Raw genomic sequence first — 23690 nt, forward strand, 5'->3', positions numbered from 1 at the left:
TTACAGTTTTTTGCAGTCAGAAACCTTATTACTGAGCGCACCTCGCAGGATTTTCAATTAACGCAGACATTTCAAACCATCACAGTATCTGAACGGAGCACAGCACGAACCTCTCACTAGCACGGCTAGATGCAGACTGAGCTGCGCAACGCTCTGACCCCAAGATGGCCGTGCTAGCCCCGCCCCTAGCGGACACAGACGGAAACGTAATCTACTTCCTGGATGGCCCTCGTATAAATCCTTCAGATATCATAATTGCAATTGGGCAAAGTCTTAAATCTACAGGTAAAGGAACTATTCGTTATAAGCAAATAACAGAAAAGAGAATCTCAGTTATGTTTAAAAGAAACTTATGCATGATCATGGAAAAAGACCAAATTATTCTAGAAGGTCCTGCAATTAACAACCTTTACCAAATTAAATCAATCAAGAGGAATGATTACCCATTACTTCACATAGTATTTCAAAGCAAAAATTAAAGTTGTATTAAACTTTGGTGTAGACGCTGTGGTCAAAAAAATGATGACGTGATTAACTCTTTCGCATCGAAGTCGCTCCAAACGTCCAAGCATTCAGACATCGGTTGGACGCCCCAAATGCCTGAATAATTTCCTACTTAGTGCTTTCCCCCATCACGTTACTGCAATTCTCATTGCTTTCAGGTGTTGTTAAATGACATGTCAATCATTCTTTTGAAGTGACTAAAAGTAGATCTGTTATTTTAATGCACCTTCTCTTTCCTTTGTTTACTGCCAATGTTTAGCTTTTGATGGCCGAAGTTGCAATCCTGTCCCAAGGGGGAACTTCACACAGGGTGAAAGCATCCAAGAAAGAAGTTCTCGCTTTTCTTAAGTAGGTTATTGTTAGCGCTGTAGTATTCACTTAGTCATAAGGGGAAGGAAAAGCATTCCAGGAGAAATTTGTAGACACTGGCGTTTTCGATGTTTGGAAAAAAGAGATTTTGTCCTCTCTCGATGCGAAAGAGTTAAACAACTTTTCAATAAAGAACTCCCTGAAGTAATCAGACTGGATAATTGTAAACATAACAAGCACATTCAGTACATAAAATGTAAACTAACTGATGCTTCATATCCAAAAGAATAAAAATTTAGAGCATCCAAACTCACTACTCGAACTCATTCACACTGATGTTTTAGGGCCAGGAAAAACTCCATCAGTCAATGGTTACCTATACGTCGTAACTTTTACTGATGATTACAGTAGGTTTACAATAATTTACCTATGGAAAAAAAATAAAGTAATTTCTAAACTAAAACAATTCATTGCTCTTACAGACAATAAATTCGGAAGAAAAATAAAAACGTTCAGAAGTGATAAAGGTGGTGAATACACAACTAAACAACTTGAAGAATATCTTCTAAGGTATGGCATAACTCACCAGTTAACTGTACTGCACTGTCCAGCACAAAATGGAGTTAGCAAACGCAAAAACAGATCTTTAATAGAAACGAAAAAATGTCTTTTAGTCGATACAGGTCAACCTAACAAATACTGGGAAAAAGCAGTGCTGACTGTAAATTATCTATAAAATTGTATGTCTACAAGAGCCAATGCAAAAACAACATACAAATTATGGACTAACAAAAAGCCCAACCTCTCTTATCTGAGAACATTTGGATGCAAGGCTTTTGCTTACATCCATAAATCTAAGAAAGGTAAACTGGATGATACTGCTATAGAAGGAATACTCATCCACTATGATAACAGAAGTAAAAGTTACATAATATTAATTCCTTGAAACAAAAGAATAATAAGTCGACGTGTTTGATTTATTGAAGACATTGGAGCTAATAAGCTAGTAAGTATCTCTCACAACCAAGATAAAGAGAATCCTAAAGAAGAAAGCTCAAAACAAGAAAAAATACAAAATGAAGTTCCTGAAAAAGAAGAAATATCAGAATCTGATGAACAATCTTTAAAACTCAGAACACTGAACAGAAACCTTCTGACTGCTACAAATATGATGCAAAATATCTAATCTGCCCCGAACCCAAAATCAGGGAGGAAACTGAAACTTTGGAAGAAAACGGAAAAAGAGAGTGGCTGATAACTGTTCTAGAAGAAATTAATTTACGAGAAGAAAACAACACCTGGGAATTAGTTGATTTACTAACAGGAGGAAAACCAATACGCTGCAAACAGAATTTCAAAACCAAGCTAAAAGCAAAAGGGAAAATCGAAAGACAGAAAGCTAGATTAGTTGCAAAAGGGTTTAACCAGAAGTCTGGATCTGACTATGACAAAACCTTTGTTCCTGTGGTAAAATACAGAACTTCAGAAGTTTTCTACATAGCTTTGTATAAAAACATGTCTGCCAGACATACTGATGTCAAAACAGCTTTTCTTTCATGAAGAATTAGAAGAAATTTACATGCTTCAACCTTAAGCACACAAATGCAGGAAATGAAAATAAAGTTTGCAAGCTGAAGAAATCGGTCTTCAACCCATGGCCTGCGGCCCGCTGAAGGCATTTTAGTGGCTCACATTTGAATTTGAAGAAAAACTGAAGAATTTTAAGAAACTGATTTCATGAAAAATTGCTTTGTCAGCTATTTGTTTCTCTTATTCTTGATATTTAAAAAATATTATTGACATGCCTGATATTATTTGAGGTAAAATTTTCTGAAAATGACAAATTTTTTAAAAATTTCACTTTATCTTACATAATTTTAAAAATAAAAAATGTGACTACACAAATCTCAATTCCATAAAAAAAGGGTAGATTATTATTTCTGTTGTAAAAGTGGTTTATTTCATTCGATCTAAAAGACTTAATCACAGGCAATTTCAACAGTTGAGTGATTGCCAGGGAAAGATGCTTCACCTGTTTTATTTGAAGAGCGAAGTTCAACAATTCACAGTATCTAAAGGGAAATCAATCCATGAGTTCAGTGACGAGAAATGGTTGAGAGACTTCGCATTTCTTGTCGATATTACAGGTCATATTAATGATTTGAGCTATCGCTTACTGGGAAAAGATCTACTTGTTCATAATCTTTATTACTTTGTGAAAGCTTTTGAAACAAAATTAATTCTGTGGAAAAGTCAGTTGCTAAATAGGAATTCCACTCACTTTCCAAAATTGATGGAGTGTATGAAGAACTCAACAACATGGAATTCAAATAATTATGTACAATGCATTTCGAATTTGAAAGAGAAATTCAAAAGTAGACTTTCCGATTTTGGTGAAAATGAAGTTTTTATGAGAATGCTCTCCTCGCCATTTTCAGTAGACATTCAGTGTTCCAGCTGAACTTCAAACAGAATTTATATATTTGCAATGTGACTCTGTAGTAAAATGCAAGTTTCTTGAAAATCCTACATTAATTGATTTTTATTCGAAGTACGTGATCAAAGACAAGTATCCAGGAATTCATAAACGTGCACTCTTCATATCTTCTTTGGCAGTAGCTACATATGTGAACAGCTTTTTAGTAAAATGAAAATCTTAAAATCAAAAACAAGAACACGACTGACAGACAGACATTTGGAGGAAACTTTATGAATTGCGACAACACAGATTAAACTGGATATTGAAGCTTTAATCAAGCAAAAACAATGTCAAATTTCACATTAAAACTGAAGAAACGAAACTACCATCTCCCGCCAGTAATTTTTTTTTTTTTTTTTTTTTTTTTTTTTTTACTGTAAAAGCATTTTGTAACATCGTTCTGTAAAATCATTTATATATTTTTTTCATAGGTAAAAAAAGTTGCAAAACTTTTTAAATTTAATTTCCATTTGACTTTTTGGAACCAATGTATATATATATATAGAGATAGATAGATAGATAGATAGATATAGATATAATTTATCAAGCAAAGTAGTAATTATAATTTAAAAAAAAACAATTTTGGTCTAGAAAACATCTTGCGCAATAAGCTGCAAAATAAGTAAAATATAAAAATTGTAGTAAGCTCGCCTAAAAGTTACCAAGAGCTGCTGCTCCAAAAGGTTCAACACATTTTAAAAAAATTAATACATATGAAAATCAAACCATTAGACATGTAAAACATTAAAAAACAGAAAAAGATAAAAAGTAAGCGGAAAATGGTAAATTAGCCTAATTCGACTTCCAAACTGGCTTTTCAAGGGAAATTTCATTTATCTGAACATCGAATCAAGCTAACCCCATTACACATTTCGCCGAAACAGACAATTGAAACTTTTTCGCTAAAAATTTTTTTTTAATTTAGACAAAGTGTCTTAGAAATTTTAATAGTCTCAATTCTCTGTTCCAATTTCCCGATGTGTCCGCACAGAATGAGAATGACACATTAAGGTGTTAAAATATGTTAAACAATATCTAAACTTCCTAAATCTAGACTAAAATCAAAATTAAAATCAAAATAAAAACGAAAATAAATAGCGATGAGCTATTAGTCCTAAAAATACAAAAACATACGGGCTGGGCCTGCAAGCTTAAAGATTAACAATTTAATTTTTAAATTATAGATTTTAGAAATCTGTAATGAAAACCTGTAATTAAAATAAAATAAAACAAAAATTAATAAGAGAACAAACTAAGTGGGTCTTGCTAAGACCAAGAAAAAGTTGTAACAAAAGAAACAAAAACTGACCTTTGGCGATGCAAAGCTGTCCCTCTTAAAACTTGTTGAAAAATGGCTGCATTTCTTCGTGTCTTTCATTCGGATGACGTATGTAGGGGGGAGCGAAGTTCTGTGGGCATTTAGCCAATACGAAGAGATTTTCGTTATCTGCAACTCGTCTCCTATTATCGAAGAGGGCCGGAAACCTCGGAAAACCGTGTAAAGATCTAAAAAATGGCGCTTGGCTTGTAGTAGGATGGAAAAAAATTTTTTCGAAGTGAAAATGGCTAATTCAGCTAAAACTATAAAAACTTGGCCATTAAAGCAAGAGTAAAAGGAAAAAACAGTCATTTGTTAAAAAAGTCGTAATTCTTCAAGCTAGCGGACGATCAAGATACTATGAAAAACGAAAAAAGCCCGATTTGTTAATAAAAGCAGTAAAATTGGCCATTACAGAAATTTAAAACTATGTACACAATAGTATTTAAGATTAAAGTGCCAAAATTTTGGAGGAAAGAGAATGAATAAACAAGAATTATCTGTACATTTTTACAATAGATTCTCTGAATTAGTCATCCTTCTTAAACCGTCCGTAGCTTTAGGTATAAAAAATCATTATCTAATTCAAAAAATCTAAAAATAGGTAAGGCTAATGCCAGCTTTTGTAAGGGAATTTTTAATTATTTTATGAGGTATTAGGTTACTTTTTAAAATAGTTACGAAGTATAGTATTTCTTCTTGTAAGTGTTCCGCAGTATTGCAAATTCTTTTTATTCTAAGTAGCTGTGAATAAATTGTGTTGAGTATGACTCTTTTGGAAATATTTGAATTCCAGTTAGTTAATTTGTGTGGAAAAATTAAATTCTCTTCTTTTGTCGTAAACTTTAATAAAATGGTAATCTATAATATGTAAATCAAGGTAGACTACATTATGCTGTTCTGTACTGGTTTTATTTAGTTTTAAGCAAGCAGGGTAGATATTAGCGATTTCTATTTTGTTGTAGTTATTTAAACGCAATGACATCATTAATATATCTATAAATGTGTTGGAAAAAGAGACGTTCTTCCGTACTGAGTGAACGTACATACGTCAATTCTTTAGTAAACAGGAATAATTCACAAACTGAAGTTGAAAAATTCCCGCCCATAGGTATTCCCTGTACTTGTTTATAGATGTGATTGTCAAATTGAATAAAATTATTGAAGAGTACGCTGGTAAGGAATAGCTGCCATTTTTCGTTGCTGAGAATGGTAGAAATTTGTGGAAATAAATCTGGAAGAGCAAGTAAACTTGTAAAAATTTCTTCGAGTGGTAGAGATGTATAAAGGTTTTCAAAGTCGTAGCATTGAATATGTTCTATTTTAAGTGAATTCATAGTTTTAAGAACTAGTTCATTACTAGAGATCATCCAGTTGCAATGCAAACCCTCAAAATCATAGTTATTGATTAGGTCACGAATCATACGAAGTTTTTGTGCAAAGAGATAATCTATTTCTTTGAGATAACTTTTTGTACTATTCGCTATGAACCTGAATTTAATTGGAGACTTATGAAATTTCGGTAAGGCATAGAGATTTGCAAACCTGTTGTTATATTTCTGGGGTTGTATTTTTAGTCTTTTATGGAGTGCTTTAAATTTATTGAGAAGAATCTGAGTACTGGTAGTTATTTTTTGGTAAGTGCAGGTGTTATTTAACTCTTTATGCAGAAGGTTGTAGTAGAATTGTTGTCAAATAATACTAAAATTGTTGCTTGCTTTGTCAATTTTCGTGATGATAAAGTGATTTTGCAATTTTTGAATTAGATCCTCCAGGCGTTTTTTATTGTGTAAAGAGTTGAAACAAGGTGCCTTGAACAGCAAATGTTGAAATTCTTTAATAAGTGCAGCTTTCCATTCAAGAAAAGTTGTAGTGGGTAAATTGGATCTATTACTAGCTAAAATAATACATTTATCAAGATCATTATTGAATTGTTTGAGGCAGACGTGTCTATTAAGACTGAAAGTAGGACGAAATTTGGTGCCAAGTTGCAAAAGGTTACGTAATTCAATATCTTCTACAATATTAAGATCTCCTGTAACAATATGTTGGTGGAAAGGATCGACATATTTTTTGTAGACAGGCATTTGGCAGTTACATTTGCTATGATCTTTTATAACATGGCGGTTGATAACTAGTTGACCTAAGGTTTTTTCAAATTTAAAACAGGGTTTAATCTGGAGTGGTTGGTCAGGAAAGAAGTGCTGATATTTTTTTTAAATGCTAGGTATTTTGAACTTATCGTAAGATGAGTGTTTGAACTGAATAGTACAAAAAAGTTTTTTGTGAAAAAAATTACTGTTCTTTAGTTTAAAATTGCAGAAGTCTAAAATCAGATTCTTGACTATTTTGAAGCATTGAGACGGTTGATTTACTGTTTTTATCAGATTCCATAAGGTAGTATTCTTAAAGGTATGAAGAAGTTTTATGGCATTTTTTGCGAATTCTTTATGTCCAAGGTAGGAATTAAGATTGCGAATAATTAATTTCAGATCTTGTGACGAAAAAAATTTTTTGTTTTTAGTATCACCTGCTCTAGTTCCTCTGGTAGTAGTAGTGCTAAAAAATCTGAATTGTCCATATATAGAGATCTCGTGCTGTCTATTGGTGGTATTACTGAGATATGCATTCAGTCCGTAAGGATAAAGTGACTTATTTTGAAGTATGTAAATCGATTCCTTAACCCTTTGCGACACGCATATTTAAAATATATTTTAATCTTTAAAAAAATGCCTTAGAATAAGTCAGATGGACTTACTTAAGTGCCTTTAAGGCTTGAAAAAAATTCTGCGCTTTTATTTTTTACGGGGTAAGGTGGGATACCGTTTGTCCCACCATGCAACTAGCACAGGCCTTATAGCATATTGGTGTATAGCAGGGAAAAAAATCATATGTGGAATGAATAAACAAAATAAAGCGTACATTCTAAAATATTCATAATAAACACACTAAAATGCATTTTGTACTTATTGCATATATGCATGACTTATAAAATTTTGCATATGCACATTTTGCATATATATATTTAATATTTTTAAATTTTAACAAAAGAAAATATTTTCTTGAATATTATTTTAAGATTAAAATTTGATACTTGTACATATGATACTAAATAAAATATTAAAATTGGTACTTGATTCAAAAACATTTATATATGATTAAAATTGAAAAAAAGTCATTTTTCATGAAACTGAAAAACATGTTGTTTCCTTCTTTTGTAAGCATGGAGGCACTTCACATGTTTCACACATCCAAAATGTTCGTCGTTCTTCTTTCGATGTGCTGCAATATGCACATCTTCTCCTGCTCGTTCTCTTTGGAATGTGAATTACATTTTTTAGTCTCTTTTCTGGTTGTACGAACGGGTTTTTAATTTTTATTTGAACTGGGGATTTCAGTTTTCTTTTCAGCTCTTTCTTGCCTGCAAGTGCCATTAGACCTTCTATAAATGAGAGAAGAAAATCTTTCATTGTTTTTACATCATGATCGGGTTCGCGAACAAACTTTACTATACTCGCATCTAAAAAGTAAAAAAAATCATGTGCCACCATTTCTTGCTTTTGCGGTCTATTTCATATAGTACTTTTAGTTGATCAATCAGTCGACATATCCATACAATAAGAATATGGGATGTTTGGGCACAGTACTTTTTTTGTCTTTCCATCTCGTTCTTTTCTATTAATTTCTTTCATTTCAGTTGCCTTTTCCAAGCAAGACAGGATAGAAACAGGTCTTTTATCCTTCCATTTTATGCAATAAATTGAATCATCGCTAACTGAAAAGCCTATATATTCTCTTGACATACATGTGTCTTTTAAATTTTTGGGTAGATACTTCTGATTCATATTTACAGTGCCACATGCATAGATGGGTCTGTGTCTTTAAAAAGCGAAACAAATTATAACTACTTCCCTTTCTTCTTCAGCAATAAATTCAACCTCAGTTATTCTCTCCTGGATTCCAATTTCATCTGAATCAGAACTTACATCTGAAGCATATGAGTCGCAATCAGATGGCAGTTCAGCAAAAAGATCCAAAGCTTCCTGAGTTGTTAATTTTTTTCTAGACATTTTAGCACATCAGAGCATACAATGGATGTAAAAACGCGCGCAATTACGAAAAAAGTAGATGGAAAAAAGAAAAAAATAATTGTGAGTGCTGCCATCTATTGAGTGAAAATTCAAGTGTGTGGTGGGACAAATTTTAACCCACTTATTTCAACTGCAAAATTAATGTTATAAAATATTGAATCCAATTAAGATTTTTGAAAATAAAATACCTTTGAATATTAAAAAGAATCATACATATCATAAATTGTATACCAAAATTTTTAAAATATTGAAAAATGCGAGATACATGGATATCACTCTTGTGATCCTATTTTGAAAATTTTTTTGCTTATAAACTTAAGCCCTGGTATAGTAGTAACATCTACTGAGAAAAATAATAACTAAAATAGATTATTTTTAAAAGGTTAGAAAATATCTAACGGAAACTGCTAACTGAGAAAATAAATATTAATTAGCTGGGACATATATTGACCCACCATGCCGCAAAGGGTTAAACAGTCAAAGTTTGGTGTTTGGAACAATATCAAGCACGTTAATTTCTATGTGATCAAAATTATGTAGATTATAATGTTCAAGAATAGCTGTAAGCTGATGATCTTTGGTGCTATTATTGTTTTTATTTTTAAATCTTTTGATATGAGATCTATGGTTATTAATTCTGAGGTTGAGAGGGTTTTTTGTTTGACCTATATATGTGAGAGAACATTCTTTACAGGTATAGATACATTACAGGTATAGAACATTCTTACAGGTATAGAACATTCTTTACAGGTATAGATATAGATATAGATATAGATATATAATTGAAATAGAAATTGTAAAGCTAACTAGAATAGAGACACAAGACCTATTTGGTCTCAAAAATTTTTGCGCATAATGCTGCAAAAAGATACGAAATAATAGTAGGTAGAAACATTGCAGCGATCTTGCTAAAACGTTACCAGGAGCTGTAGCTCCACGAAATAGTTCAATGCTGTATTACTAAAATATGAACTAAGAAGAATTTTATAAAAAAAAAAATAAACTTATCTGGAAAAACTGGAAAAAAAATTGTAAACACGCAAAAAACACGTTAAAATTAATGTTGGAAGACATGCGAATGCACTAAAAATATCTGACCATTGTGATATGTGAAAAGTTAATACATATAAAAAATAGATTGATGGGAAAAATATATATGTGAAAAGTTAATACACATAAATAATAGATTGATGGAAAAAAAATATACCAAAACATAAAATGCAAAAACTATAATGAAAACACAAATTGCAAAAATACAAAAATACAATAATTACAAAGCGGAAAATGGTAAATTAACCCACTCGTACCCTCTGACAGGCTTTTCAAGGGAAAAATGACTGATTGTACGAGCTAGGCTAAATACCATTACGTGTTTCGCCGAAACAGACCATTGAAGCTCTTGTTTGATGCGAAAAATTTTTTATAAAACATGAAAAGTCCCGAATAAATCTTTTTTGGAGCTTCACTGCTCTGTTCCTTTTTCCCGACGCGTCCGCTGAAAAACACATTAGGGTGTTAAGAATGTAATTGCAACTCCGAGCAATGTAATATTAAAATCAAAATAAAATAAATAGCGGTCTGCTATTAGTCAAAAAATTACAACAACGTACGGGCTGGTCCTGCACAGCTTAGAGAAGGTAGAACTTTTATAAAGAGAATGGTGCTGTAGTCAAATTAAAACACAATTAAATTTGCAAGAAAACAAACGTCGTTGGGTCTTATTAGGACCAAAAAAACACAGACAAAAGAAATGAAAAAACTGACCTGTGAGGTGCCATCCTGAGCATCGCGAAAAAATTTGAAAAGGGTGCAAATCCCCTCCGTATCCTACCAACCTTCCTTCTCGTCGTGTGACGTATGTGGGAGTAACAATTAAAACTGCAGAGGCCAATGGGCTGAGATTGTAGTTTTGGTGGGAATTCCTGTTTACCCCTTTTTTTAGAGAGGGTGTGACAGACGTGAAAAGACACGAAAAGAACTCAAAATGGCGTCAGTCAAGTTGTTAGAAGAACAAAACTGCTACAAATAAGTGAAAATGGCTAATTCAGCTAAAATTACTTATTTTTGGCCACAAAAGAAAGAGTAAATTGGAAAAAAGTCATTTGTTAATAAAAGTCGTCATTCCTCAAGCTATATATATATATACATATATACAAATGCGTAATACTATGCCTTCGCTTAGAATCAATTGTAGTCTCGCAAAACAAACCTCGCTTTTTTATATAAATTTTCTGACTACACTATTTTTTTTTTTTTTTTTTGACAGACATGTGGCCCGCGGATATTCGTGAATTTATTGATGTGGCCTCGGGCGTGAAAGGTTGAAGACCCCTACATTAAAATAAGCTCCTAGAGCTTGGAATTCGAAAAATATTTCTAAACATATCATTTATACAAAGAAAAGCAGACTCATGCTTATTTAAAAAAAAAAAAAAAAAAAAAAAAAAAAAAAAAAAAACAGAAAATTCACATATCTAATATTTATTATATATAGATACTTACAGGAAATGAAAGCAAAGAGAATGCAATGAAAATAATCCAACTAATAAAAGCAAAACTGGAAGTAAAAGACCTAGGAGAATCATAAACACAGAACGATCTAAAGATGGAAACTTTGCCATAAACCAACAGAATAAAATCGAACACATAGTTCAAAGATTCAGATTTCAAGATAAAAAACCAATGTATACTCCAATGCAAACAAACTACTGCAAATCTCAAAATGAAGATAATACAGAATATAGGCAAGCAGTTGGTGCATTACTATACATTGCAACAAACAGTCGACCAGATATAGCAGGTGTCATCAATCTACTGAGCAGAAGAAAAGAAAAACCTCGAAAAATAGACTGAAATGCTGTCAAGAAAGTCATTCGAGACTTAAATACATCTAAAGACTTGAAGAAGGTCTTTAACAAAATTGAAGAACCTGTACTAAATGCATGTTCAGACACACATTGAGGAAATCACAGAATAACTAGAAAATCCATTAGCAGATATATATTCAAACCAGGAAACAATAATTGCATTTCATGGAGCAGGAAAAGCAAAATTGCACTGCATTACCTTCAACAAAAGCAAAGTATATTGCAGCAGCTATTAAAGCTCAAGAGGCACAATCGTTGTTAAATTTACTTGAACATTTTGAATATTTAGACCTAGAACAAAATCTAGAACAAAATCCATCAATTACTCAATATGACAATAAGTCATGCATCAAACTTTCACAGTCAGAAAAAAACAGTTCCAGAACAAAACATGCATACGTCAAATACCACTACTTGTGTGAAGTTCAACAAGATGGTATCTTAAGCCTAGACTACTGCAGAAGCTCCGACATGATAGCAAACCTGCTCATCAAACTGGTAGGAAAACCTGTGTTCGAGAGACTTCGAGAATTGCTGCAGATAGTGATCCGGTCCTGATCAAGTAAGGGTTTTTGTATACAGTGATGGACATTATCAATCACTAATAGGATGATAAACATTTTATTCTATGTGTGCTCTAATAAAGGAACCGTGTGACTCACACTTTGCTCCTTCATGCCGATATGAAAGGACAGTATAAAACTCTCTCTCTCTCTCATAATAACTCTCCACTAAACACTTTATATATATTATGAGAAATTTAATTATTCTTAATCCATGTTAAACATATGTTAATGTATTAAATGCATGTATTTTGTTTACCATTCCGTGTACAATCTCCTTTTGGATTACTCAAGACTATGACGATACTCAACACTATCGAGAATGCAAGGTAAGAAAAAGTGCTTCTTTTCCTTTTTTTTTAAATTTGTTGTATAAATATTTACAACATATTTTGCATAAAAATTACACATCATCATAAAGATAATCAAAAAACAGAACTGGCCATGAATTCAAATAAAAAAATAATTCATTCACTGCAAAGAAAATATTTTGCATTAAGGAAAACTGCTGGAGGAGATAATTCCTGTCCATTATATTTTGAGCCATCACTTTCATTTGATATTAAAAGAATTAAAAAATTGGATATTTTCATAAAATATGCATTTATTTTTAGTATCTGGAATTTCAGATAGGGTTTGTCAGTCTTAACTTCAGCGAAAAATTTCGTTACTCAGTTTTGTAATAATATCATTAAAAAAATTATTGTTCTTTATCTCTTAGCTGTACTTCTAAATCATATCCATGAGGTTTAGGTCATTAAGGCATTAATGTACAGCATGACACAAGGGTATAGCAAAATTGTTAACTTTCTATGGAAAAAAATCTATTAGGTATAATTGAGAGTAAGGAAATATGCATAATTTAAACAAACCTAAATATTATTGTAATTAAACAGAAATAATAATAAATATTAATTGAAAGGGTTTTTATTCATTTATTGTCATTTTATTATTTATTTATTGTTGCCTAACTGTAATGCTGTTTATTCTAGTACTTTTCATTCATTGATATGCAAATGATGGTCTTGTTTTTGGGGTGAAATTACTCTGCATAATTACAATGGCTTTTAGCATATATAAAAGCATATTAATGTTCATAAAATGAAATTGCTTAATAAGAACATGATACAATAATTTTTTTCTTAAAAGCTAGTGATTTTTGCTTGGGATAATGACTGACACAACTCTCTGAGGAACACAGAGTTTTTCGTTGTCTCTCATAAAGTTGTCTTCTTTCTCCATTTACGCCAATCTCCATTGCAAAATCAAACAGTTCCTGAGCTTTTCTAATTTTTTTTTTTTTTTTTTTTTTTGTTTAAATTTTTGTAAGTTGCAGACAATTTATTTTCATCTTCACTATCACTGTTTTCATTCTCGACTGGTATTATAAGATCATCCAGTTCTTCTCTTGTCTTTCTTGATTAATTCTTTGACTTCATCCAAATCTGACAATCCTCGCCACCAACTGGTTTTGCAATTTGAATGGTTTCTTTGGTATCATTTTTAATTTATCGACATCTTTTAAAATTGTTCTTAAATTCTGGCCACAGCAGCATTTGATAAATTAAATAGAAACAATTGAGATAACATATATATGAGAAATTGCATTTTACAAATTCACATATGGTAAGGATTTACTGTAATTAGAAATACAGTCAAAAGTCGTTAATTCGGACCTCAAAGCTAAAAACTTTCTGCGCATGTGCCGCGTTGACACATGCGCATAGGCGTTTACGCATGTGCGTAAGACCTTTACAATTGCGCATATGCGTGTGCGGAAGCGCAGAATAAGTTTTCGCGTGCACGTTTAATGCATAACGGATGGTATAAGCTAAAATTATCTAATTCAACAGACGGTATAAGTTAAAATTATCTAATTCAGTTAATGTTGATGATTGTGTTGTTCCTTAATCTTCGAATTGGATCCGGATTATTATTTTTTGCAGACTGTAAGAGCAGTTTTATAAAAGTAAACTTGAACTTTCGATTATGTCAAATAGAATTTCCGATGCTGGAGCTCCCAAACGATCTACAAAACAAAAGTATGTTTCGATGTCCATCAAACAAAAAGTGGAATTGCTGCAAAAAATTGATAAAGACGTGAAGAAGGTGACAGAGAGGTTAGTGAAAACGAAAAAATTTCAATTGACAAGTTAGTCGGTATTCTCGGCTCAGCAATTACAGGACTTGAACAGCGGAACTTTGCAACTGAACAAGAAATTACGTCTGTTTATAGAATTAAAGAGAAAGTATTATCACATAAAGCGAAGCAACTTAAAAAACTTACATTGAAAGAAATGTTTAACAAAGTAAACAAATAAATATTAAGCTTTTTTTTTTTTTTTTTTTTTTTTTTTTTTTTTTTTTTTTTGTAAATTTTGATACCCTTTAGATCATAATTGTTCTTTATTTCATAAATTACGGTTTCATATTTTTAATTTTAGAATTCCTGCATGCCATCTTAAGAGATTTAAACTGATGATCTATAATCCGGAAAAATCGATAATCCGGAATCGCCGAAGTCCCGACGAGTCCGGATTAATGACTTTTGACTGTATACTGGCTAGAAATAAAAATTATTATTAATTTATACAATGACTAAAAATCCATTTGTGCTGTCTGGCCATTGAAGAAAAAGAGGAAAAATTCATTAAATGCTTTTAAGAATACATCTAAAATAATATGCTAACCTTTTCAATATCGCTAGCTTCATAAATCTCAGCTATTGACATCAGATGCTTTGCAGCAATAGTGAAACGTCCCTAAAATAATGCATACATGTTAATGGACACAATAGTAATATCTTATCCCAAAACAAAAAAATTATACATATAAAAACGAAAAAAGTATTTCACACTATTTTATTACAAAGAGCCTTCTTCACATTTTGCTCTTTAGTAAAAACAGGTATAAACATGGCATACAAAAAAAAAAAACAGAAGTATATAGATATAACAATATTTTAATTGGTATAGTGCATTTATATCCCTTCAGAATAATGAGTAAATGTTCCTGTTTTATAACAAACAATAAACAAATTAAAATTTTCACAGACAATAATTTTTAATCCTTGTTGATGAAACTACAAAATTCAATAGCAAACGCATCAATAATATGTACCTATCCTCACACATTACTAAATATTGGGTTTTAATGAAAGTTTTCCACCACTGCAAATATCATCTGCACAAAAAGTTCACGCTGGCATGTTTAATCATATTTTGTGAAACGATTTTTGGCATTTGAAAGAAACAGACTTGCTTTAGGACACTGTGCTGTGAAAATTGTAAAAAAAATATCATTATCATTAAATACAAGGTATCTGAAATGGAACTATCACAATACCAGATTACAACCATCATTTACTACCACTTCTGTTGCAAAACGTTAGCTACAGAATGTCAACAAATCATGTGTACAACTTTAGATACTAATGTTGTATCATATGACACTTTGAAGGTTTGGTTTCGAACGTTCAGAAACAAGGACTACGACATTCAAGAAGCAGAGTGTTCTGGCCGCCCTACTAATGTTGATGATGCCCGCCTGCAAGAACGTGTTAAAGAAGATCAGTATGCAATCACTCGAGAGATTGCTAAGGAGTTAGATGTCAGCAACATGTCCATTAGTCGTGCTATGCACTGCATAAACGTGACGTAGAAGTTCAACTGCTGGGGGCCGCATGAGGTCAAGGAGATAAGGGCAGACATGTTCAGGCCTGCACTAATCTGCTCGAATATCAATGCAAGGCCAAAATTCTGGACTGGATTGTGACATGTGATGAAAGTGCTACACAAGTAACCGGATCATCACTAGTGGATTTATTTCAACTACACAGGCTGAAAAGGGGGTTGGTGTAGGGCCAGTGAGCTCATTGCAGCATCGCAAAGTGCAATTTCACTATGATCATGGGTAAAAGTATATTTACAGGTACCCCTTGGCGATTTTTGCCAGTACATGGATACCGAGTTTGTGCAATTCTTTGTCTTGTTATTTTGGCTTTGCATAGCGGTGATTTTTGAGCCAAAAATGCCACTACACAACAAAGCCAAAATAAGATCAAGATCAAGCGAGATCACATTTGCCAAATTAGCACTTGAAAACAAAAAATAAGAAATGGGCACTTAGGTTCCCACTGGATTCCAGGCCCTGTTGCTTCAGTAACCCTTCCACCTTAGTCATCTTGAATGCTTTTGAAGAGAAAATATCATTATGATAAACAGCCTTAGCTGAATGGTACTGGCTGTTTTCCTTAGCCTTCTTTCCTGCTATTCGTTTTACAACATTTTTTAATTTACCAGGTGATACCTTGTTGAAACGAGCACATTCATTTTATCTTTTCTTCAGGCTCAGTCTCCAGATTCAAATTATTTATAACTTGTAGCATAGAGGAAAGTAATACGATACAATCATATTAATCATTATCAATTTTATACAATGACACAGAAAATCTGGCATTTATCCACTAATTTCAAAATAAAATGAGACAACATTTAAACTATTTTAAAATATGTCATAAAGCTGAATTGAAAAATGAAATGTATGCAAGGGAGTGTTGCATAAGTGATGATGAGAGACGACACTAGAATACTAAGATTACATAGCAAGCTCAAAGTGAAACTTATCAGCAAAATCCTACTTCTAAAAGACTTTTGATTCTAATTTAGATACTTATGTGAACCCTTTAACTGAAATTAAAATCCCTCTCTGAAATGAAAGCTATGACGTATCAAATTTTCTAAATGAAATAACTGATGAACAAAAACTTGAATTTCAAGAAAATACTTAGCTCCCAATAAAAGCTTCCAAGCTGTCCATTCGATAATGAAAGCATAAATAGAAAATTTACCAATTAAATATCTATTACTGTTTAAATACCCTTGGCCGACTTATAAAATTAATGATTAAGTACATTGTAAATATAGTATAATATTAACCAAGGGGTATGTGAGCCAATCAAACAACCAAGTTTTAGGTCAATTAGTAAACTATATGTTTAGCAACTGAAAGCATTATAACAAAAATTCTGTGCCACCAAGAGAAAAATAACAAAAGCATTCCTTTGCCTGCTGATACATTAAAAAATATCATTCTTGGTGACAAACAATCCATAGTTCATGGAGCTGATATGTCCAGTGCTCATCAAGGTTAAAAAAAAATGAAAAAAGCTTATTTATATAATAAAAAGAATGATCTTCTGTGAGAGAAATGGATTTCCACTAAGAGATCTTTATAATTCTGGGCAAATTAATGTAAATGATGACACTGCTGAATCTCATCAAAATAAAGGAAACTTTTGCCAACTCCTTGGACTTTGAACAGACATAGAAGATGATGTATAAAACTTATTTGGTATCCTGCAGTAATAATATAACACGGATTTCACCAAAATACACAATGAAATTGTAAATGCTTACAATAAAATTATTTGGGAAAAGAACTGAAAAAGTGAATAAAAGCAAATGCTTTTCAATTATAGCTCATGAAACTACATACCTTTCTTCTGAAACAAATTAAATACTGAATTCTGAAACAAATAAATGAAAAGTAATTTGGCATTTCTCTTTGATTGGCAAATAAAATTATCTTTAATTCACTTCCACTTTCTTTTCCCCATGCGAAAGGAAATCTATGAGGAAGTATTGTATTTAAATAACCTGATATAATTGCAGATACATGATTTTTAGATTGAATTTAATTTTTACACGGCAAAATTATGAAGAACAAAAATTGCACAATGGTCATTTTGACATTATGATGGTGATTGCAGCCTCCAAAATTAAATTCTAAATACATCTCTGCACTGAACACTGGTAGTTCGGTCCAGGGTTCAAATCCCAGCAAATGGGTTGCCTGCAAGGGCATTTTCGTAATGTTCCCCATGTGTAACATGGATACAAGGCAATTTACCTTAAAAGTCCTCCAAAGCCATCCCTCTCTTTGGCAGATACAATTGTGTACATTGCCATGATCAAATTAATAAAAAAATAAATATAACTCCTGTTTATATTATCTATAATAAAGCAAAGATTTTGTCTTTTATATAATATGAAATTAAGTAAATTTCCTTTTTAGTTATTATCTGTTATTCATCTATATCTATAAATTCACGGGCAAATTTTTACTACACATAATTAGATGTTAAAGTGTTATATCTATTAATAAGAAAATAATACAAAATATGTCATTACCTAAAATTTTCTTAATTGTGAAAATGTATTTGCAATGAAATTAGTCTATTTTATAAGAAAAAAGAAACTTATATAGTATAAGTAACATAAGGCAATCAGTAGAACTGAAAAGAGTGAAAATAATCTTACCATATCTGTGTAGAGTTCAACAGCTTTCATAAGACAACTAACAGCCTCTACAAAATATAATATACTGTTAAAAGTAAAAAATGAAAGTATCCTACTTTAAAGTACTATTTTAAAATCTATGAAAATACATAAAGATAAAAATGAGAATCAAACCACTTAATGCTTAAAATGAGACATTTCACAGAATATAAATTTATAAGAAGTTTCCTCCTCAAAACACTTATTCTAAGATAAATATTTTAAATGAAAGCAGAAGAGAAACAGGCCAAGTGAAACACAAAATTAGTGATACAACAACCTTGACTATGGTGTAGATTTAAGTCAAGATCTCAATCAATTCCAAGAGAAAACAGGTACAGGTCCCTCTTCATCAGGAGCAAAGAAATCTGCAATCAAATCTGATCTTGACTTAAATCTATGCCAAACTCAAGGTTGTTGTGATAGTAATTTATAAATATTTTAATTAAAGTGTGTTTTACACTTTTATATCCCATTAAAATTATTCTACATGATAAATACTTTACCTCTCCAATTAAACTATACATTTCACAAAGTTACTTATATTTTTGACAGAAAGCAGTTCACTTTAGAAAGATTTTTATTCTTGTTAGACTTAAAAATTTTCATACTGTTCTGTTCTTGGAACTGAAGTTGTCAGAAAATGTTCTGCTAAACACACCAAGAGATTGGTTCATAAGAAGTCACATATGTTTACTTTTTTAAAAAATATAAAAGAATGCCTTTCTAAAATTAGCAATATGAGAATACAAATTCTAAAGATGTAATGGTCACTTGTGTTTTTATTATTATTGCATTAACTATGGATATGAAAATCTGGGACTTGTCTAATGATAAAACATCTTCCATACAATTTCTTCAGGAACAAAGAATTATCCCCTTTATGGTTTTCATCCAAAAGTGCATGAAAACCATAAAATGAAGCTCTACTTCAGTTCGAAGGAAGCACCAAAATGGAAACAAGAAGATATGATATGCTGAGGGGGAAAAAAAAGGGGGGGATTGATTATGTTTTTAAAATTAGTTTGAAAGATCGGAAATCAATTTCTAAACAGCAATTCGTTTCATTTATGCATGGTGTTTACAATTAACTTCCCTCGAATTTTGTCAATATCAACTTGATATGAATAGTTGCACTGTTGTTGATTGAAGCAGTTAGATATGGGAAGTGTGTGGCCATGCATTAATGTCTAGACTTACAGTTCAAATAGTCGGCGCTGGTAATATTGTTGAAGTTGATAAAAGTCTGTTTTTGTATTGAAAAAATATTGGTCATATCATTCCACTTCAGTGGGTATGCAGCAGGATTAGCTGAGAAACAAAAGAATTTTTTTAGTTGTTGTGCCTAACTGTTATGAAAGAATTTCACTTTAAGTTATTGAAGAAAATATTGATAGCAATATGATATACTCTGTTGGAGAGGATATACAACTGAAGAATTAATTAAGACAGGAATTGGCTTAGAACATTTCTGCATTAACTATAAATATAATTTTATCAATCCTGATATTAGTTGTCATAAGCAAATTACTGAAAGGCAGTGCGAAATGGCAAAATAAAAATAAGCACAGCACTGACCATAACCAGTTAGATTCTTATTTAACTGAGTTTATGTGGCAGCAAAAGCATTCTAAAATGTTAATATTTTCAGGCATTTTAAATGATATCCACAGTTCCATGCATCGGGGTTAAACTTAATTCGCTAACCACTTTTTTTTTTTTTTTTTTTTTTTTTCTTTCTGATTTTTTGGCAAAATATTTAATTTATATAAAGAATGTTTAATTTACTGAATATTTTTTATGCTATTTTTTCCATGGATTTTTCTTCAACTTAAGCATATCATAAATATTTTAACAATTATTTTTACGCTTTGAAATTTTCGTCAGATCAGCTTTTTGGCGATATCTGTATCCAGTCCCGATAACACAACAGTACCAAAATTTTACACCAGAAGTACAACTTTTTAAGTTGATTTGAATAACTATTAGTGGCAACAACACATTTTAATATAGTCTTAAAAAATGAAAAAAATGCTCTATAAGTTACATGATTGTAGCATTTTTTTATGCAGCAAAGAAATGTCAAAAGTCCACGATATGGCTGACAAAAATGGACACTTTTCTTTTGCTGCCAGTAGCAGTGAAAAGTAAATGTGAACCATTTTAATTCCCCCCTCCTCTCCACAAAGGTATTTTCTAGGCAATCACCAGCACTGGTACTGACTACCAAAATTAAAGAACAAATAACAGCAGGACCAGTTACAAAATAATGCAATTTTTTCCCTCTTCATATGAAATCATTGTTTTGATGGAGCTTCCATGATCCAGCGACTGCTGGACGGATGCAGGCGACTCGTTTTCGAAGTCTGAGGTGGTCAGAGTTTAAAAGATTTCGCACTTTTGCCAAGTATTCATCACTTTTTACGGTTGGAGGGCGTCTTGACCATTGCTCATTTTCAACTTGCTCTCATCCCTCTTGAAACAATTTGTGTCACTTAAAAGCATTTGATTGACCCATGACATCACTCCCATATGCAGTCTTGATCAGGTCATGAGTTTCACTTGCAGTTTTAACCAGTCTGATGCAATACTTCACCATGTAACGCTGCTCTAAAAAACAGTTAATTGTGGGGACAACAAGGCTCATTGAAAAGGGTTCATCTTAAACCGTGAAGGCCTGGAGATTACTGGCAACTGGTGCGCTGGTAGCTATGACCCCCCAAACCCAACCAGCACAGTAGCATCCCCCTACTTCAACATGGTGTGGCAGGAAAAAATCAATCCTACTACTTCCCGGACAAACCCTGTATGTATGTATGCATATGTGTATACACATATGTATACATATAGTATCTGTGTATACACACATACAAGGGTTGGACAAAAATATGGAAACACCTTTAAAAAAATATGTTTCTTTGCTTAATATGGTGTAGGAAACCCGTTGGCATCCAAAACAGCTTGCAGTCTTCTAGGAATGGATAAATACAGTTCCTGTATGTTTGCCAAGGGGATATTATACCATTCTTCCTGCAAAACGGTGGCAAGTTCAGATAACGATGTTGGCCGTCGATAACAAGAACGCACTTTCCGTTCCAATGTAGACCACAAAGGTTCGATAATATTCAGGTCTGGTGACTGTGGTGGCCAGGGAAGGTAGGACAACTCACCCTCGTGCTCAGAAAACCAGTCCTGGACAATGTGAGCTGTGTGAACAGGGGCTTTGTCGTCTTGGAAGACACCATCACCATCGGGGAACAAAGTTTGTACCATGGGATGAACTTGATCCGCCAAAATGTTCACATAAGTCTTGGCAGTCATGTGCCCTGACACAGTTATCATGGGGCTAGCAGAGAACCACGATATGGCTGCCCAAACCATAACAGAACCCCCGCCATGTTTCACTCTTGGCAACAAGCAGTCTGTATTATAGGCTTGAGATGGCGTTCTCCAGACGTAAACTCGGCCAGAAGTGGGAAACAATGTGAAAGAAGACTCATCAGACCATATTACTCGCTTCCACTGCTCTATAGTCCAGGCTTTATGACTTAAACACCACCTTTTCCTGTTACGGGCATTAGCATCACTGATGAGTGGCTTCTCAATTGCAGCACGGCCAGCAATTCCCTGTTTATGAAGCTCCCTTCTAATTGTTTTGGTACTCACATTGTTCGGTAACACAACATTCATTTCAGCAGTAACTTTTGCATTTGTGGTCTTATTTTTCGTCACAATTGCCCTTAATAATCGTCTGTCACGATCACTCAGGACACACTTTCGTCCGCGCTGTGATTTAGCAGATGATGTTTTTCTGCTTTTCAAATATGCGGAATAAATCTTCGATACAGTACCTCTTGAAACACTAAACACCTCGGCTACCTTGCTTACGGAAGCACCTACCATACGTGCTCCAACAATTTGCCCACGTTCGAAGTCAGTTAACTCTGACATAATGCAATGACAACCTCACATAACAGTACTCTGACAACAACTGAACTGTTTAGCACATTTACGAAGTTGTATAGGTGGCGTCAGTAGTCAAAAACGCCAGCGCCACCTACATATTTCATTAAAATCAATCTTTCTTTTCAAACATGCATTTCACAAGGTGTTTCCATATTTTTGTCCATCCACTGTATGTATATATGAATAACATACATCCATACATAATTTCTGAATCTGTTCCTGATTGTTACGAATTTTGTATTTAGATAGGTAATTTTAGTAGAATTACAATTAGAATTGTATTTCCCCCAGAATGCAGTGCAAGACAAATTTTTAAGACAAAGCTATGCCGGAAAAGTAAGAATACAAAGGCCAGTGCATTTAACATTGAGTAAATGCGTATCTCGGTAATTCGTATAGAAATTGAATAAATCTAATTATTCAATTGTATAGAAATTGAATAAATGTAATTATTCAATTTCTATATGAATGGCAGCCGTAATTTAATTTCACACTCTTGTTGCTTTCCAATTTTGCTTGCTTAATTTCGAAAAATTTGCAATTGCTTAATTTCGAAAAACCAAAAGTAAGAAATATCTCAGAACTGGCCAAAAGCTATAAAAGGCTGGAGAGAGAGTGTCTGGAGTTCAGTTGCTAAGTTATTGTTGTTGTGAGTTCTTTAGTTCCACATGAACTGAGATATCTGAGTTAGCTTTCTTTTTAGATGCACTTTGAATTGTGTTGTATTTAACATTTTTAGTAGTTTGAAGTATAACTACTGATTATACTGCGAGATATTGCAAACACTTGTACGAATATTTTTGTGGAAAATTCAAGAGTTCTAAAATATTTCTCTGGTAAAAATTAAGATACTATTTCATTTTGAGGACCGTAAAAAAACTGCAGCAAGAATGTATGTGCAAAAGCACCAAATCTAGCAAATGCGCCCATTTAACAGCATGCCAAATCTAGCATACGTGCTGATTTAAAATTGCGCAAGTTTAGACAGTTCTATATTTCTTAAGACGCCATTGAAATACTACTTTAATTTTTAAATCCTTTTTTGATTTTAAATCCTTTTTTGATATCCTATGGATTTAACAATTTGGGGATTGTCCATGACGTAAATAAAGTCTGCAATAGAATTTTTTCAAAGAAAAGGCGTCATTCATTATAGAAAATTATATTTAAACAACCAACGAGATGAAATTATGCTCTAGCGATAATTAGGTAGCGAAATAGCGAGGCAAGAATCCATTCAGTTATGCTTAGCCTT

At 32.5% G+C, this 23690-nt stretch overlaps 1 protein-coding gene across 2 annotated transcripts in view; it reads right to left on the reverse strand.

The window, feature by feature from the left end:
- Positions 1 to 23690, reverse strand: part of alphaSnap (Alpha-soluble NSF attachment protein) — a 92435-nt gene that overhangs the window by 62889 nt on the left and 5856 nt on the right. For both annotated transcript variants that reach the window (XM_085811395.1, XM_085811396.1), the window contains exons 4-5: positions 18452 to 18498; positions 14822 to 14893 (exon numbers count right to left, since the gene is read on the reverse strand). In XM_085811395.1, coding sequence (XP_085667521.1) covers positions 14822 to 14893; positions 18452 to 18498 — 119 coding nt within the window. The remainder of the gene's footprint in view (positions 1 to 14821; positions 14894 to 18451; positions 18499 to 23690) is intronic.

The sequence above is a fragment of the Stegodyphus dumicola genome, chromosome 2 (genome assembly GCF_044657685.1).
Source record: "Stegodyphus dumicola isolate Sdum_Otavi_A_Nest chromosome 2, ASM4465768v1".
Lineage (NCBI taxonomy): Eukaryota > Metazoa > Arthropoda > Arachnida > Araneae > Eresidae > Stegodyphus > Stegodyphus dumicola.